Source organism: Lissotriton helveticus, chromosome 6 (genome assembly GCF_964261635.1).
Source record: "Lissotriton helveticus chromosome 6, aLisHel1.1, whole genome shotgun sequence".
In the NCBI taxonomy this organism is placed as follows: Eukaryota; Metazoa; Chordata; class Amphibia; order Caudata; family Salamandridae; genus Lissotriton; species Lissotriton helveticus.
This window is the reverse complement of record NC_136067.1, coordinates 452,900,181-452,919,842: the sequence shown is the minus strand read 5'-3', so window position 1 is coordinate 452,919,842 and position 19,662 is coordinate 452,900,181. Positions and strand designations below refer to the sequence as shown.

Below are 19,662 nucleotides of genomic sequence, written 5' to 3'. Positions count from 1 at the left end.
CGTATTGGAGATCTGCTGCCGGGGGGGTACTCTGGCCACCCGCCTGCCAAATACGCCGCTCCTGATCCGCCACTCGACCCTGGTTTGACGTGGTGGGGGTACTACTGGCTGTGTTGCCCCCCACTGCCCACGAGCCTGGCGCTTCCGACCCGCACCGAAGAGGGCCCCTCCTCCCTTGAGATCACACTGCTACTCCACAGAGACCAGGTACACGCAGCTGCGCCAAAACGCGGGTGGGGACTGCATTCCTTTGTATTTACCCCACCTGCTCCATGGCCCCATCTGCCTCTCCTCGTACGCAGCACCTGGATTCCTGCGCCCCTTGACCCACGCGAGGTGTACTGTGTTGAGTGGTTTCGTGGGTCCTCGGGGGCCGCTCCTGCTCCGCTCCTACGCCGTGGGGACGTGCCGGCCTTCATTCTTCACCTTGGTGCCGCCTTGCCCGACTTGTGCTTGGCCCCTACTAGTTAGTCGAGATGGCGTCCGGCAAGGGGTCACGGCCCCCAACTCAGAAGCAGATTAATAAGAACTCCTGGGGCGCCAGGGGGGACATCAGGGAGCCTGCTCCCCCGGGCGATCCGAAGCTTTCGTCCCCCATGCAGGGAGCAAAGGCGACTACCCTTGAGGACGTGATGGCTGCCATCGCTGGGGTGCGCTCCTCCTTGGAGACTCGGATCGACTCCGTGAACATTGAGGTGACCCTCCTGCGGCATGACCTGCGTAAATTGGACACAAAAGTGAAAGACGTGGAGGTCAAGACGGCAGCCTTGATAGACGACATCTCAACTCTTCAGCAACAAGTTGCCCAGCTTCAGAAACAGCAGAAGTTGATGAGTGACCAGTTGGACGACTATGAAGGGAGGGCGAGACGGACCAACATCCGAATTTTGGGGGTCCCGGAACGAATGGAGGAGCCCTCAGCTGACCTTTTTGTGGAGTCCCTGGTCACAACACACCTCAAACCGAAACAGCTTTCGAATTACTTTTCCATTGAAAGAGCCCACAGGGTCCCTGGGGGCCAGCCTAAGCCGGGGGTCCCCCCACGTCCCATCATCGCGAGGGTCTTTAACTTTAGGGACCGCGACGCTATCTTACAAGCTGGCAGATCGGGTCCACCTCTTCTCTTGGAGAACACCCGCATCTCCATATTCCCGGACTTCACAGTCAAGGTGCAGGCAAGGCGTCGCAGCTTTCTGGAGGTCAAGAGGGGGCTGCGCGAAAAGAGCGTTAAATACTCCATGCTCTTCCCGGCGAAGCTACGCATCGAAAAGGATGGAAAAACATTATTATTATTCTCGCCGGAGGAGGTGTGGGACTGGCTGGAAGGTTGGAGTAGAGTGGGAGGTTCTCCAAGAAACAGATCTACACCGGAAGCGACCCTACGGGAAGACTGTCTACTTGAGAGTCAGGACCTTTTCACTGGCCCTCTTGATGGAGTGGAATGACCTCCCCTTGTAGACTGGCCCCGCCACGGAACACAGAGGTCTCCTCCATGCGGCTGCCGCCTGATCGATGAGACTGCCGGGGTCGGCCCACTTTCTTCTTTGCGCAGACCTCTATTTCTGGGACTTGTTTCCTTCGGCCGAGATCGAGCTGCGCCAGCTGCCTGACAAGTAACTTTTCTATTGTGTGAATGCTGTTTAAGTCTTATGGTACTAACTTACAATGTGTAGTAAATTTATAATGCTTTTTCAGTCGGGCAAGAGGTGCTGTTGGACCTTCAGTACCCCGTTTATGAGTGGGAGGGCGACAGGCACTCTGCCTAGTTGGGGTGTGGATAGTTTTGAATCCGCGGGCAGGGAAGCGGGGTGGGGGTGGGGGGTGGGAGGGGTTGGCAATGTTTTGTTGCTGTTATATTGCTCACTTTTGTCCTTATCAGGGTCTTTACAGTTAGTTTCTTATTGCTCATCTATCCTCCCGTTTCCAGCGGAGCCGTCTTTAGCTTAGCCTTCCTGTCCGTCCAGGGTCCCGTGGTGCCTGGCCTGTTATCCTGGCTGCTCCTTGGTCTCTGGAAACTACGTGTCCTGGGATGCCCCGTGACTCGAGCAGCCCCATGGCCCCGCCGCCGTTGGTGGTTCTTCCTGGGGCGCCCAGTACACGTGACCCCCAATCTCGCAGCCATGACTCCACTACTCTCTAGGTCCCTTACTATCCTCACATGGAACGTCAATGGTCTAGTTCACAAAATAAAAAGAGGTGTGGTCCTACAGTTCCTCAGGCGCCACTCCCCTGACATAGTCCTCCTGCAGGAGACCCACTTGGTCGGCAACACCTGTGGGGCGCTGCAGCGAGGGGGTTACAAGCTCTTGGTCCATGCTGGGTTTACTCCTGGGTCCCGAGGTACTGTGATTTTGGTTAGGAAATCTCTCCCACTCACCTACTCACGCTGCTGGGCCGACCCTCTGGGACGGTTTGCTATTGTGGAGGCCTCCTGGGAGGGGCGCCCCTTGAATGTCATCTCTGCATACCTCCTGCCAACCTTTGTACGAGACTCCCTCAAAGAACTGGGCGCTCAACTGTTGGGCCTCTCCCGGGCACACTTATAATTGGTGAGGATTTCAACGCCACGATGTGCGACGACCTGGACCGCAGGCCCAAGAGGGGCTCACATCGTCAGAGCTCGGACTTAGCTGACTTCGCTCAGGCTTTGGGTTTGAAAGACATTTGGCGCACTCATTTCCCAGACACCCACATACTTTACATACTACTCTAACGCACATCACAGTACTTCAAGAATTGACTATTTCTTCTGCCCCGTCGCAGACATAAGCTGCTTTGTCCGCCCAAGAGGTCTCCCTTGCGGTATTTCCGACCATTCGCCGCTCATGGTGGACCTAACTTACAACCACCAGCTGGTGAGGGGCCCTATCGTTATTAATCCCTGGCTCTTGCAGGTTCCCGATATTAGAGAGGCGTTGCGGGAGCGTACCGAATTCTACTTTGTGAAAAACGTGGGCTCGTTGGACTCTGCTGTTACACTTTGGGAGGCCTACGTGGCAGTCGTAAAAGTTGAAGCGCTAGCCCTTAAGACAAATCATCTGCGTAAACACGCCGAGCACATTACGCAGGCGGAGATCACTCTCATCGGCCTTGAGGCTTCATACAACGCGGCACCATCGGATTCTGCGGCTGAACGTCTCCAGGCCCAACAACTGGTCTACAAAGTGCTGACCCAAGAGAAGGCACAGGCGCGCCTGCTCCACACGCGTCATCGGGTCTACGAATTAGGAGACAGTGCAGGCAAGATGCTTGCATGGCTGGAGCGTCGCGACCAAGGGTCTAGATGGGTGTCATTCATAACTAGGCCTGATGGATCTGTGGTAGTAGACCCCCAGGACATTGCGGAGATGTTCGCCGATCACCTTGAAACTGTATACACCGCTGGTAGTGGCTACTCATCTGCCGAATCCAGACAACTACTGGAGGAGATGCGCCTCCCGACCGTCTCAGATTCTGACCGTCTTGCCCTAGACGCCGACCTCTCCACTGACGAGCTCACCACAGCGCTTTTTGCTGTGAACTTCGGCAAAGCTATGGGCCCCGATGGAGTCCCAGTCGAGTTTCTGAAGGGAATGGTCCCTGACATTGTTCCCCACCTTTTGAATATGTTTACGGAGAGCCTGGAACTTGGAGTGCTCCCTCTCGATCAAAGACTGGCCTCTATAGCGGTCATTCTCAAACCTGACAAGCCCCCTACTGCATGTAGCTCCTATCGACCGATTTCCTTGATTAGCGCTGGGCCAAAGTCATGGCTAAACTACTGGCGACTCGACTCCTTCTGGTCCTCCCCTCCCTTATTCATGACGACCAATCCGGTTTCCTCCCGGGCCGTAACACGGCGCTGAACCTCCGTAGGGTGCAAAGCGTGTTGAGCCGTCAGCTCACCTTGTCCCAAGATGCTGCTATTCTATCCCTTGATGCAGGGATGGCATTCGACTCGATTGAGTGGCGCTACATGTTTGAGGTCCTCCATCGCTTTGGCTTCGGACCCAAATTTATCGGTTGGGTGCGTCTCTTATATACTGACCTCTTTGGCCAAGTCCGGGTCAATAATTTCCTATCCCGGGGATTTCCTCTCCATCGAGGCACCAGACAGGGCTGTCCCCTTTCCCCCTTGTTGTTTGCCCTCTCCCTGGAGCCTTTGGCTCATTGGGTCCGTACTGATGCCTCGATCAGAGGCTTACGATGGAGCGAAGAGACTGTTGACAAGATCTCTCTCTACGCCGATGACATTCTAATATACGTGTCGTCCCCTCAATCCTCCATCAACAGCCTGTTCCACATTCTTACCAACTTTGGGAAATACTCGGGCTATGCCATAAATTGGACCAAATCGGTGCTGTACATGTTGCATGGTCCGTCGCCTCGCCTGCCCAGGGGGTTCTCTATCACGTTAGCCTCTGAAGGCTTTACTTATCTCGGTATCTTCATCACCCCTGACTTCCAACAATTCTATGATCGTAATTTGCTGGGTCCACTTCGCAGGCTTCGTAGCGATGTTGCTCATTGGCGCTCCCTCCCGCTTTCTCTCCTGGGACGGGCGGCACTGTTTAAAATGCTAGCGCTCCCACGCTTCCTCTATGTCCTGCAGAACTGCCCCTTCTCCATTCCAGATTCTTACTTCAGGACAGTGGAGAGTGAGCTCCGACTGCTGCTCTGGGACGGTGGTGCGGCTCATATTGCTCTCAGTAGTTTCAGGGATGGTATGACGGGGGAATAGCCCTCCCTAATCTTTGTCTTTACTATTGGACCTCCCAGCTCGTGGTGATTAACCAATGGATACATGGCTCACCCCAGAACCCGGCCTTTTTATTAGACAGAGACCCGACGGGGCATGAGGGCTACTTGGGGGCCTTATACAGCAAACCCACGAAGGCTAGGTACGCTGGGCCTATGGCGCATACGGTGGCCGCCTGGCACAGAGCCAATGCAAAGTTGGGCTGGGCTGACAAACTTACTAAAACCTCGCCTCTGTGGTCCGCACAATGTCTGGGCTCCCTTTGTTTCTCCCGTGGCTTTGAACGATGGGATGCGATAGGGATTTCTGAGATCAGCGACCTGGTATGCAAAGGTAAATTGTTGACGTTTAGTGACCTACAAGCTCAATATGACCTAGCACCCACCGAGTACTTTCGGTACCTACAGATCACACACGCCCTACAGGCCGCCTTTTCGGACCTCCCCTCCATACCTGCAACTTCCCCCTTAGAGGATAGGCTGTTGTCGGAACCTCTCACTGAAAAGGCCATATCCCTGACCTACCGCAAGCTCTGCAATAACCTTCCTGACTCCTTGCCACTGCGGGCCAAGTGGGAAGCTGCCCTGGGCCCTTTGGAGGACGATGAGTGGCGCTCGGCGCTAATGTCCCCGAGGGAGTCGGCCATATGCCATAGGTTTCGATTGATCCAGCTAAAAGTGCTACACCGAGCATACATGTCCGCCCTCACCCTGGCCAAAATCGGTCGGCGACCCGACACATTGTGCCTGCGTGGTTGCGGTCTCCCTGGGACCTTCTACCATATCCTGTGGGATTGCCCCGCGATACAGCAGTTCTGGTCGGCTGCGCTGCGTAAAAGGAGCAGCTCCTTGGGCAAAACACTCTCCACATCGCCCAAGGAATGTGTCCTCAACGTTTGGGGGCCGAACAACCTCACTGCCTCTGAACTGCGGTGGGCAGCACTGGGGTTTTTGTTGATCAAACGCTCCATAGCGATGGGATGGGGTTCCCCGGATAGGCCACTGGTGGTGAGATGGGTGGCCGCAATGGACCAATGCATGATAGCTGAGAAAACCGTATATAAATTAAGGGGCTGCCCCAAGGTGTGGGATAAGAAGTGGGGACACTGGAACGCTTTCCGTGGCGACCTATGTGATTCTCCAACGGCGGAACTGGCGATGCCCCGTAGGGGACCTAGGAACGAAGGTGTGGGCTGTGGAGGTTGGGACTGGTTTCTACTCTTTTCTCCCCCTATTCCCTTGGCGTAATGGGAGATGTTTCTATCATTCTGCTTTACATCAACAGGGCCTAGGACGATGTTGCCTCACTAATACGAACTGGACCCCTGGGGTGGAGTGTGGGCTATCTTGACTTTCTCTGCTGGATTTGTTTTCTTTGAGTAATGTTCTGTTAAATGAAAACAGTGGTGTGATTACCTTGTTTGTGTCCAAGGCTGATATTGCTGTGTTTTTATGGTTCTGCTCTACTCTGACGCCGTCCGACCTCTGGGTTGTGGACCGAAGGGCTGTGTAATATTACTTCACCTGCTTCAAGCCTTTATCATTGCCTATATGGACGCAATTGTGCATTTGCATCTGATATTTTGATGATACACCACAATAAAAAAAGAGTGTTCCTGATAGTCGACTACCTCCACAAGTGCTGTTTCTGTGCTGCATCTGGGGCGAAAGCCAGATTGACTGGGGTGAAGTAAGTCATTGTTTTCGTAGTACCGAGACAGCTGTTGGTTAACATGTTTTTCCAGTATTTTGGAAACAGACTGAAGAAGCGAGATCGGTCTGTAATTAGACAGATCCGTAATTGCAGCTTGTGATATTTTTTCAGCATGGGCACAATTTTGGCCTGTTTCCATTTCTTAGGGACAAAGCTGATGAAAATGAGGTATTTAGAAGATGACTAAAAAGAGGATTATTGGCCTCTGCTCCCATTACCAAAAGATTAATGTGCAAGGGTCAGAGGGAGAGCCAGATTTAGGACTCCTGACGGCACGAGATGAGGCTTCCAGGGAGGTAGGATCAAAACTATCCAAAGAAGGAGTTAAGTTGGAAGTTTAGCATGCTGCTTGATATGCAGACTCTCCTCTCTCCGTCGTGGGAGAGGGAGACTAGTTTGGATATCAGAGATCTTATCCTGGAAGTAGTCGGACAGTTGCTCACACCATTCACTTGAAGGTACCTGTTGGGTTATGCAGGCTGCTGGGGAAATAAAGGACTTCACTATGTATCTGTGAAGACCTCCTTAGATCTATTACCCGTCTTTAAAATTCAGACTTCAAAGTATTTTTTAAACCTTTTTTAAATTTCTTTGTGATCATTTTTTAGGGATAAGTTGTACTTTGTTTTGGCGGTAGGGCAATAAGACACCCCCCATTTCCTCTGTAAGTGCTTACACACCAATTTGTCTTCTCTCAGAGAGTCAGTGTACCATGGATTAGAGGATTTGGTGCAACGTGAATGTTGTATCCGTTCCGGAAGGCACTTTAGAGTTTTGAAATCACGTTTAATGTATAATCTGTTGCGTTTAACATACCTGGTGGTATAACGGGTGCATTTAGTAAAAGTAGTATTTGAGTATTGAGAACTTTCAACATATTTGAATAAATACTTTGGATTCTTGCATAATGCATTTGTGACATTTTCCTTTACTCCCAATTGATCTGCAGGTGATGATTCTCCCAGAAATTTCAAGAGGCGACACACTAGAAAAAGAAGGAAAAACTTAACTCTCCAGTGTCCCAAATACCCTAGTCCTGAACATACACATTTATTGAACGAGGAGCAACCTATACAGACCGGCAAATGTACAAAAATTAGCAAAAACAAAAAGAGAAAATTGAAAAAGAAACGCCAAAAGGAGAAGATGAAAGCTGCTGGATTACTTTTAAAAGCTACTTGTGGTGATTTCGTCTATCAACCAGAGGGAGATAAAAATAAAATAGCAGACAATGAGGATATGGATAACAAGATGAATGAGATCTTGGATTTTTTGCAGGCAACAAAAGAAATCTATGTCGCAGAGAGTAGGTGATTATTGTTTTTCCACATCTCGTCATAATTACAAGTTTATTTTCTAGCAGTTAACTCCATCTTATAAAAACTTACCAAGGAACAATTTCTTGTCGTAAAAGGGTATGGTACATTAAAAAAAAGCAATGTTGTGCAATGTGGAAATTAGGCTTCAAACATGGTATTGTAATTGGGACAATTTTCCCCATGATGTAGTTTGAAATGTTTTTTAGTTATACAAAATGGGTTACTATCCCGTTTCTAAAAGAGAGAGTTGTACTCAATTTTTGTCAAAGTAGTTAAACTATTTAATGGGAAACATTATCTCAATTATAGCTGTGAGTAGTCGTAAGGCAATTTAGTAATTTGTTCTCCAAGTGTGCTCACCTCAACAAATTATTGTTTCCAAAGAACCTTTGGCAAACTATATTGCATAATATTATTTTTATAACGTGAAAAATTATTTCTATGATTGTTTCCTTGAAATACAAATGTACAACTAAGATTAAAGTGTTTGTATGTGGAATATTGGCAGATAAAATCTGGAACACATTTGATCATTTAGCTACAAAGGTATATTACCCTTTATCTGGGTTATGGTTAATTAAAGTCATCCATCTCTGCTTAATTGTCAATTAAACTGGCTATGAACAGAGAGACTTTCCAATAGAACGTTTGCTCGAGTTCAGATTTATAGAATTCTTAATGAGATGTTAAGAACATAAATCTGGTTCTCTCTACACATTGCTTCTTATATTTCTGAAAGAAAAACGTGCCTTTTAAACCTCAGGACTTTTACTGAATGCCTGAGTGTGTGCGTGAGATTATGAATCAACAGAGACTAGTGGAAATTCATAAAACACTTATAAATGTTAGTTGCTTATGTTCACATCCTGATGCAGAAGGGGGCAAATACTTTAATCTTGCAGAGATTACTAGTGTTACTGGGCTTTAAAGACAAAGTCAATATCAAGACTTAGGGCCTCATTATGTTGGCGGTCTGACTTTTGTCTGACCGCCATCATATCGGAGATGGGACCACCCGACTTGCTGTCTGCGGTCCTGCCATTGGAATTACAATGTGACTGTCTTCAAGGCAGTCACAAACTGTATTTTTTGTATTGTGGCGTGTGCTACGGCCTGCAGCACACACTGCAGTACAAAAAAATTACCTGTTTGCATATCTCTGCACTATGTGGCAGGCACCATGCCGTGCATGCCACATGGTGCAGGGATATGTTGGGGGCACCTCAGGTGCCCCGAGGGCCAATGTTAGAGGGCCAGGGAGGAAAGGGGGCCTAATACGTGCCCCAATATCCCATTCCACCTGCCTTTTCATGGCGGGTAAACCGCCATGATAAGGCAGACGGAAAGGGACATTATAATCCGCGATGCCTGGTAGGCACCGCCATTATTGTAGGGAATACAAGTCCCTCCGATGGACCGCCGAGCTTCTTGAGCTCGTTTGGTCTGTGGCAGTTGGACTATCCGACCGCCAGCCATCCGCCTACCATCCTAATGTGGTGGGCGGAACTCAGCATTACGATGGAGGTGCTCCTGTTGTAACTGAGGGAAAGGTCAATTATATTTAGAACCGATCTGTACATTTAGTGCTGGTGACTGGGATGGAATGGATAATGTTGCGTTATGCTTTGCTTATTTAAATGTCCTTAATCACACTCTTCTTCCTTCACCAGATGCAAACACATCGTACAAAAACTAGTCTTATACCTGTACTCTGGAAAAGCAATGTATGAATATAATGGGCAAGTAGGTAAAGCTTAAAATACTTAAACATCACCTACACTCCCCCAAAAATCTTTTTTTTACTCTTTTTGTAGGTAAATCCAGATCATCAGGTCTGTGTTTAGAATCTGTCCATGAAATATTACAGCTCCTGGAGAAACGAAAAATTGCTCCGTCTGATGTGGCATTTCTACATCAACTGAAATCATTTGTAGTTCTGCAGGATACAGAAAGGGTCAATAGTACTTTGGAAGTCTTCAGAGAACATTCTTCCATGCCTTCCGGTATGTACTGTGTTACTGTAAAAACATAAAAAAATCTACACAGAGTTTATTAAATCGCGATTTACATTGTCAAATTGCTAGCAGTAGAATTCATATTGTCCCATGTTGTCTTTTTTTATATAACGTATAAACTATGAGAACTTTTCAGGAATTCCAAGGCAATGGCGGGTTAGTACTAGGCTCAGTCCATGTGAATCTGAGACGATTTACTACTAGTGCCCTCAGGCTTAACCCTTCTATTGAAGAGTCACCAAGGACACCCTTTTAGCACTTCACTTAATAGTCTAAGGCTTACTCAGGGAGGCGGCATAGGGGTAGAGACTCGTCACTCAATATACATAAAGAGACAATTAGTAACTTGTGGTAAAGTCAGTGAGTTTAAGAAAAGAAGCATACATTAATACTACACACACACTGAGAAATTATGGAACGCAAAATGCAAAAGGCTTTCCTTAGCGGTACCTTCCCCTCACGATCTGAAGGCGGATTCCTAAGGCAGTGTGTATTGGCCTTTGGTCCTATGGGGGAAATCTCAGTGAGGATATTTGGTGTTGAACCGTGCAAATTCGATCTTATCTTGCTTACAGTCTTTTCCCCCTTCCTTCTCCCCTCCCAAATAGGTGCTTCATTTCCATCTAGCTCAGGCTTATCACCACAGTAAGTTTCAGTGTGGCAATTGTTGAAGTCTGTGTGAGCCGGCAACGCCTGCACACAACTAGGTTAGGTGATGCAAACCCGTTCTGATGTTGTGTCATGCATAGCCCACCATGTAAGGACGATGCAGCCCCTGTATGAGCCCTGCCAGTGAGATATCTTCACACAGTGACTGCTGGTGCACACAACCTCAGATAAGTCATGACATCACAAGCTAATCTGATCTGCGCTAGGGGTTGCAGAGCTCACCATCACAGAGATATTGGTGATTTGGTCTTCTTTTGGCCCAGCCTCAAAATCTGCCTTCCAAACACCCATGTTGCAGTGGTGACACTCCTCCAGACGATCCTGGCCTTCTCTTGGCCCTTGGAGTTTTTCTCGTCAGTCGGACCATGGCTGTCCATTGTAGTCTTCCTGGCAGTTTGTCACTTCTTGGTGCTAGAGTGTTGAATGGAATTCCCTTCCTGTCGAATTCCTGCACACCCTCAGCCACAGGTATCAGTGCACTATCTACTGGGGATTTGGATCCAGACCTTACTTGCACTTTGTTGGTGTGGGTTGCACGCCGTGCTGCAGGAGAGACATTGCTTAATTTTGCCTGGGCTGCTTGCAGCCTTTGCTTCTGTGCAGTATCTTCATCATGAAGGGTCACTTCTGATGATCATTCATCCCCTGGTAACTAGTGGAGGTGGGAGTGTCTGCAGAAACGGTCAAAATATAAAGCCCCTTGCTAGAAGCGAACCTTGCCCAAGGGGCTGCTCCCCAAAACAACAAGGTTTATGCAAACAAAATCCCTGTTGACCTAGTGGCTTCTGCCCCCTTTGGAGGCAGATCGGCCTAAAAATATATGGCAGATCTGCCCCAAAGGGGGGCAAAAAAGGCCAGAACATTTACTTTATTAAAGGGGAGTGACCCTTCCCAAGCGCCCGCTCCTCAAAAAGAGCAACGCTCCATTGCACGTTACGATAGTTCAGCTGGAATGTACTGCAAAGAGACATTGAGGGAAAGGAAAAACTCTTTCCTTTCCTCCGATGCCTCTGGGCACTCTCCAAATTCCCCCGCCTTCCAGGAGGTGGAACTTACCTCCTTCTACACACGCTGGAAGCAAATGGCTTCCAGCGCTTCCCCGCCAGCTTCTAAAGACGTCGGCGTGCCATGACCGAGGACAGAACCGTTCCAATCTCGGTACTGGAGGAGTTAAAGGCCTGAGTGTGTAATATCTGTGTAATTTGAGGACTGCTGATGTTGTCAGATATCTAAGTTTGAATAACTGTTGTAGCTTAAGGGTCTAAGGGCTAAAATTGCCCAAGCTAGAGCCTTTGCGATCTATGTAATATGTACAATATAGTTGCTGTCAGGGGTCTGGGTCTGTATAAACTGTTTACCTGGGAGATGGCTTAGAGCCTCTAATGGAGATCTCTGCAACCTGAGGAATTGCTCCGTGCCCATTTAAAACCTATTTAACCTTGGGAAAGCTTTCTTGTGTGACGCTGGAGTCCGTATTAAGATTCAAAGTTGTTGTGAAAAATAAGTTTGGCCCATGGCCCCCAATATTCTTAAGATGCCACTTATCGTTCTGAGACTATAACTCACAGTGTAAGATATTTCTTCATAGTCTCTCAACTCGTCTTTTTAATACCTCTTTTTAATACCTCTTTGGTAGGAGTTTGTCACTAATTTCTCCGGCTTCAGCAAAGACGCCCTCTTTTGTACATTGTTATCCCAGAGACTGCGAATAGTTGTGAACTACTTGTTTCTCCTGAAAATGGTCCCCTGTATTTGCACTTTTTTGACCAAATTGTCCTTTTTTACAGTTCTACAGCTTCTGACTTTTCTTTACCCCTGTATCACTTGTATAACGCCCTGAACAGATAGCTGGGTGACCCTAGTGGAGTGGCCTGCCATTTGCATTCTTTAACATTTATTTTCCAGCAGGCATCTTCCACAGCTTGTTTACTATTAATTCATTGCAACCAGCGCTAGAATTCGATAGCATAGGGTCTTTAATGTTTCTCTTATGGCCTCTCTGCTCTTAATGCGCAATTACCCCTCAACTTAAGCAATCCCAGGCATGCCACATAGAGCTCACAGCAGATAAGAGCCCGTTTTTTACTTCAAAGGTAGGGAGCGAGTTGAGATGGCCAGCATGGGCTGTTTGTATCTATGATCAGATAGCTCTGCCCTAATTAAACAGTTTCTTAACAAGATGTAAAGCATGACGAGTTTCAGAAGCTAGCACCACCTGCAACCTGCATGACAACTATCTTTTGTCTCCACAGTGTTTCAAGATTTTTAAAACTGGTGTGATAGAGATCAATCCAAATACGCTTAAATGAGTGTTCTTCTTACCACAATATCTGCTTGGAATTGCCATTACTCCTAGATTCAAAGTAAAGCCACCCTCTGTGTTCAAATTATCGCAAGCGAAAGTACCTCTATTAATGTGGAGGTGACATAATGTGCTACTGGCTTATATTTCAGTTGGGCTGTATAATCCCTACATGTCACATTGGTCTCTTCAACCATCTGTTTTACCCGCAAAGCTGCATGTTATGCACTTCGGTATGTAATTCTGTTGTCTTTGTGCACAGTAACCTTGGTAAGGCATTGTAGTTTTTGACAGATAGATTACTGGTAATCATTTGGTGTATCCTTTACAATACTTGATGCAACTAGTTAACGTAGCAGCCACACTCAAACGAATTAGAATTTTAAAATCTACATTTAATATCACCTATAAGTATAACAAGTTTTTATTTTTATTTTACTAAATTAGTTTAACTCATATATGTGCTACAGTATTGGTACTTCAAATGGGAAAAAAATGAAGAGCACATTGTGTATTTGTGTTGAAAATATTACCTATTGTGCTGCTTACTACTGAATCCTCGTGCTGTAGGATAACACATTTATTTTGTAAAAAAAAAAAAAGAAATGTTTAAGAATGTGCTTCTGACCTTGTTTAATAAGTACATAACGCTGTTGTGTTGTCCTTTCAGAGCACCGCAGTGTACTCTCCTCTCTCTTCAACTACTGGATTACAGACATTCTACCAATAAAGGACGAGAAATAAAGGCCCGAGCATCTATATTTATTTTCTTAAGGTTCAACATGAAAACATTAAAGCACATGGAACATAGATGTAAAAGAAAATTAACTGTTGAATCATCGTTTTTTGATTTTTCAGGTTATTTTTGTGCCTGCTGTTTTTTTCTTAAATCTTAGTTATCCTGTTTCGAAACTGTTTGCCAACAGATGCTGTTACCTTGCACATTCTCACAATTCTTCTAGAATGACTTAAACAGATCATATATATTCATAGACGATAGGTATTCACCAGCCCTTTATACCTGCCCATTTCCATCCCTAATTACATAGAATGTACTTAGTCACTAGTACTCTTTGCTCTGGCTTCAGTGATGTCATTGTTTCAGTTTTTCATGTTGTGCATTTGCATGTGTTATTTACAGAACACCAATTAAAGTAGCAGTGGCACATTTAATGTTATGCTTTGGGAAGTAGCATGTAACTAAGGGCCATATGTATCATACTTCCGTTTTGCGAATTCCAAATAGCGAATTTTAAGGAATCGCTATTTGGAATTCGCAAAACGGTATGTATGTACAAAATCGCTATATAATAGCGATTCCTTACCATTCCTAATTTGCGATTAGCTAATTGCTAATCGCAATTTACCCATTCATTTCTATGGGCCAGGAGGCCCATAGGAATGAAGGGGCAATTTGCGATTAGCAATTTGCTAATCGCAAATTAGGAATTTTTCCCAGGGTGCAGGGGTGTCTCAAGAACACCCTGCTGCACCCCTGAAAAAGACATTTGGGGGCATATGGCGCACATACATGCCCTAAGGTCATGTATGGGCGTCATATGGCACCTTTTGTTTTTTGAAAAAAGCTTTTTGAAAAGAATTCGCAAATTAATCCTTAATGGCATTTTTTGAATATTTTTTGTTTGATACATTGCATTTAAGCAATCGCAAAATAAGGAATAGCAAATTTTGCTATTCCTTATTTTGCATCAAACATGTTTGATACATACCATTTGTCTAATTAGCATTCGCAAAGGCCGAAATTCGCAGAATTTCGGCTTTTGCGAATGCTAATTAGCTTGATACATATGGCCCTATGTGCATAAATGTAATGGAAACACTGATACACCGTTGTGTCCGCTGCTGTCACTTTCAAGCACCATATTGGGCCTAGTTGCACCATTCAGATTTTATTTTTTAAATGATGCATCAGTAGAGGTATATAAAGATGCATGATATCTATGACGACATGGTGTGTACATCTCTCGTATCACTGGTATCCAACCATCACAAAATAGTTTAAAAGAAAAACCTTTGAACATGTAATCGATTCGGTTTTTCTTTTAAGAAATACTGCAGTGTTTCATAGATGCATTTATTTATATTTAGCATGTTTGTGTAGCTGTAAATTATAGAAAGTTTTCCATCACCAGGAGCTGCTAACTTATCAAGCAATCAGTCAATTCACTTATTTATGTTTTGTAACTCTGATGGAGATTGACCTAGAAAGTTAAAAAATATAAAATTATTTTTACACAGTCATAGTTACAACAATAGTATTTGAACATTTAACGAATCAATCTTATAAAGTGGCGATGTGCAAAAGGGACACATAAAAATACGAAGTTTGAATTTTATGCAAGAATAGAATAAAACTCTCAACAATTTACATAGAAGTGCAAAAAATATAAATACAAACATACATTTGCACAATCATAATTTCAGCAAACAATAACAAAGCAAGTGATTAATACACATTTAAAAAATATTTTAAAAAGTTAACAAAATGTGCACATGCCTTATTGGTGGGGGAAGGGTAAACATTGACGAGCCTCAACTGCTGATTGCACATTTAAAAAGATCAGTCTTTTTAAAAGGTGAAGAGTTACAGAGTGCAAATAAGGGCATGGAAAGACTACATGATTTGAATCTTGTTCATGAATAGAGCAGAATAAACAAAGTCTTCTTTGAGTAAACCTTCCTATATTCCTGTAATCATGTACAGACAAAGGAAATGTAGCCTTAAAAGAAGAATTAGTCTGCGCACACTGTGACTAATATTCCAGACAAGGTAAGGCTGAGGTTTTTTTCCATATACAACTTTCCTGAACAACTATATTTCTCACATGCTGCATACAAAGCAAAATATCTCTTTTCATACTTACTTTGTATAAAGATTTTTTCAAAAAGCTTTTAGAATAGGCTTTTGGCAATGGAAGATCCCCAATTTGATACATCTCAAACATTGGATTAGCTTTAATATAGTACGCACAAATGCACTTTTCTCTCCAAAGGTCGAACATTTTGTGCATTAATGCAGCTCCAATTGTCCCCTTTTCATTTCCAAGCAGGAAGCTCCCCCAATTGGGAACTACCTCCAAGGCGATTGAAACAGTGGAAGGTAACCAAACTCCAGTCTGAGAGCATAAGAGGAAGACCGAGAATTCAAATTGCAAATGGATGCCAAATATGCCCCTCCACTAGATCAAAAAAAGCCCAATGCCTCTTGGCCATCACTTCAGAGGCATAACTTAAAGATGACAAAACATTTGCCTTCTAAACTGAAAGGACATGTGCAAAGTGCCTTTTCCCGCAGCTTTTATACAGTCTGTTAATGACGGTGGCTTGAGAGAGTGCCTTACTTGTATAGCGGTTTATATGAATTCTATCACAGCAATTACTGGAGAAAACCGTGCCCAAATATGGGTACATTTGCCTTTTCTATCGTATTACTCCCCAACAATCAGTTAACATTTTGCCTGATTCTTACACCCTACTTTCTATAAGTCAGGACTTTACTTTTAGAAATAGACCCCCTTGATCCAATCCATTATTCATGACTCTTTGCAAAAGACCTTTGTACACCCATCAACACTTGGGTCCACGTAGAATAGTGAAGGTCTATGATTAGCCTCAATAGATGCGAAGGGATTCCTAGCAGGAACTATTTTCTCCACAGTGTCCCACGATTTACTGTGTGGAGAAATCAATGAAAGCTGAATACACAGACAGGCCCCTCAGCTACAGTTTAAATCATTTTTATTAGTTCTAAAATAGACCTTAGTGCAATATTGCCAGGCATATAATGCAGATTATAAATGATGTCACTACATGTACAGTAATTAGCTTTAAAAAGATAAACACATAATTATAATAAATGGATTAAAATATACGTTAAAAAGGAGAAATGTACATATAACTATGATTTACAGATTAAAAATTATATCAATATATCTCATGACATGCATCCACAAGCACTCAACTATATCCAAACTACTGTATATTTCATACATATCTTAAGTGTAATAAAATTAATGCAGTGCAAATATAACACCAATCCATCCATCCACAGTTACTTCTAATCAAGAAAAGCAGTCGGAAATAACCTGTCAAAATATTCCACATGCATAAGTATTTCACAGTAGTACCCATTATCACCCAATTAAACTAGATTTCCCTTCCCATACCCGCAAGGACTCGGGAAGCTATTCGATGAATCTTTGTCTGCTTCGGAGGCCAACAAACTAGCCACTAGGTGTTCCCACACTTGAACCCTGTCAATATTCCCTAGTCATCCTTTAATCTCACATCACAGCACTCTTGAGATAACACTCCAAATGGAGGGAGACAAGCCCAGAAAAATTAAAGGTCTCTTTTGGGAGAACCTTACTTATGGCTCAGACATTCTTTTAGTAGAAAGACTGGCCACCTGAGTTTGTTATGGATTGCCCAAAAGGAGAAACAGTCATTTTACCAGCCTTTTCTGACCTTGTTCTCAAATCACTACAATATTCATATGCACAGGAGTGGGTGGTAGCATTAGCTCCTGCATTATATCGCAATCCTGTTGGGTGGGATGCTGAGTCACCCACCATGTAATACCAGTAAAAACTACTCCAACTCCACCGAGACACTACCCAATAAGACAAGAAGCAAAAAAACAAGTCGGGGAGATCTTAGATCAAGTTGAATACCAAGGTGTAATATAAAATTGCACCTCTTCAATGAATAATCCTTTGTTTCGCGTAATGAAACCTGATAATTCATAATGTCTAGTTTTAGACTACAGACATTTGAATACATACACAAAGACATTTGCAGTACAGAATTCACACAGTGCCACATTAATGAATAAAATTGAGCGGGAAAATACAAAACATTAGATATCTCAAATGGATTTTTCTGCCAACATATAGCGCCTGAAAGCAGATATTTGACTGCATTCTCAGCACTAGGCTTTCAGAGTCAATTCTGTCGAGTGCCCTAAGGGTATGAGATTAGCCCCGGGTTGTTCTCAGCTAGGGTAACAGAGTTACTTCAAAATTGTGATGAGGAGACATTGTACTATGTAGATAATGTTTGTCTTATCCTATGTAGATTATATTTATCTGACGGATGATGATTTATTGGATCATTTGACCAAGGTGAGCAACATAATTTTGGAATTCACCTCTGAGGGCTACAAATTCAACTTTAAAAACTCAAAAGTAGCCCACCTCAATGTCCTATTTTCGGGATACGAGTTATCAGGTCTAACAGCTAACTTTTTATAAAACGTGCACACTGCTCCAACCTCCAAAAACTCTAAAAAAAAAAAAAACCCATACAATCCATTTTAGGATTCCTAAATTTTGGCATAACATACATTTTGGACTTTGCAGAAAAAGTAAAACTTTTCTACGATTTAATCGGACATAATTTGTCAGTTTGACATTGGACACAGGAACCCACGGATATCCTTTGTTCCTTACAAGCTGATGTGAGAGCTTCCAAACACCTTCACATATCTGTAAATGCCACAAATTTGTTGATCCGTTTAATTTCGGGTCAATCTGGATACACTTACCTAACCTTCAATGAAGGCGAAACAGTACCCATAGCATACAAATCACACTTGTACACAAACACTGAAATGCGCTATGCTTCTACAGAAAAATAATTCTGACAGCAGTACAGACTGCTGTAGTGAGAGAAAGAGCCCTGGCACAGGTGAAATGAATACTTTTCGTAACTCCAGTACCAGCCCCAGAGGCTTTGACAAAAGCTAGCATTCCAGACGCAAAAGCACTACAAAGCATGATGGATACAATGGGCTAATCTGCAACAAATGTGATTGTATATAGAAAATACCCTCTCTCAAATGAAATAATGCCTCTAGATCGGTATGAATACATTATTTACAGCTTGTGCGATTGTAAAAGGATGTATGCAGGAAGGCTAGTTACATACAAGCACAGCTAGCAGAATTAAAAGCCCCATTACTGGCACTAATAAATACGGATCGGGAATTCTCCACGCTTATACTGTGCGATTCATTTTACTGTGTCCAGTTTTACCACGAATATCTTCACTACTGGGGTCAGAATGGTTTTAAATACTCCAAAGGTTGCACACTAAAGCACAAATTGCTTTGGGAACAAGTAGCAGAACTGAAAAAAGACTTGCCAAGAGCTCACATGATACACACACTGAGCCATCAACTTGTTGGCGTGCACATTGAAGGGAATATATTGGCTGATGAAGCCGCCAAGGCAACAGTGTGAACTGCTGCCATAGCTGCAATCACTCATTCTAGAACGAGTATAGACAGATTGAAAATAGTAGCTGTCATCGCTTCACGTAAAAACAGCTCAGCCTTGCCAAAAGGTTTTCCACTCAAGTACTCCTACCAGTTAGATGCGCGTAATATTCCATATGCTGAAAATTACAGGAGTGGGGTATAGAGTAATACCAAACATGGATCACATATTAGCTTTAAGTCTAGCTGCAGAATAGGATCTGGGTTCCGCTCACGCAGAGATTACTGTGACAGTTTCACTATTGAAAGAACGCTATTGATGGCCAGGCTTAACGAAACAGACAAGAAGCATTTGTCCTTAAGTGCAACATCTGTCAGCAGATAGAGAGTTCAACGATAGCATGCCCACCACAAACACCAATATTGATTTCAGACAGACCTCTTCCTTGTGTCTATTTGAATAATCCGATGGGGCTTACAAGTATATCTTGGTGGTGTTGTTTGGCGTTTTAGGATCCAAGCGAAATTTCCCGATTCGTGCCCTTATATAGGTACAATTCACATTGCCCTGATATAGGCATAGAAATCATACCCATATTTAGACATAGCACATGCAGTCCAAATACAGGCATGGCTACTTCCACCCGTACCAGAAAGCCCCAACGATT

At 44.4% G+C, this 19,662-nt stretch overlaps 1 protein-coding gene across 2 annotated transcripts in view; it reads left to right on the top strand.

The window, feature by feature from the left end:
- ERICH1 (glutamate rich 1) overlaps positions 1-19,662 on the top strand; it is a 303,582-nt gene that overhangs the window by 118,370 nt on the left and 165,550 nt on the right. Inside the window, exons 4-6 of one of the 2 annotated variants that reach the window (XM_078647899.1) lie at positions 7,401-7,757; positions 9,585-9,773; positions 13,427-18,769. In XM_078647899.1, coding sequence (XP_078504025.1) covers positions 7,401-7,757; positions 9,585-9,773; positions 13,427-13,500 — 620 coding nt within the window. In that variant the 3' untranslated portion in view covers positions 13,501-18,769. Of the gene's footprint in view, positions 1-7,400; positions 7,762-9,584; positions 9,774-13,426; positions 18,770-19,662 lie in introns of those variants that run through there. The other variant, XM_078647900.1, reaches the window with a different exon arrangement.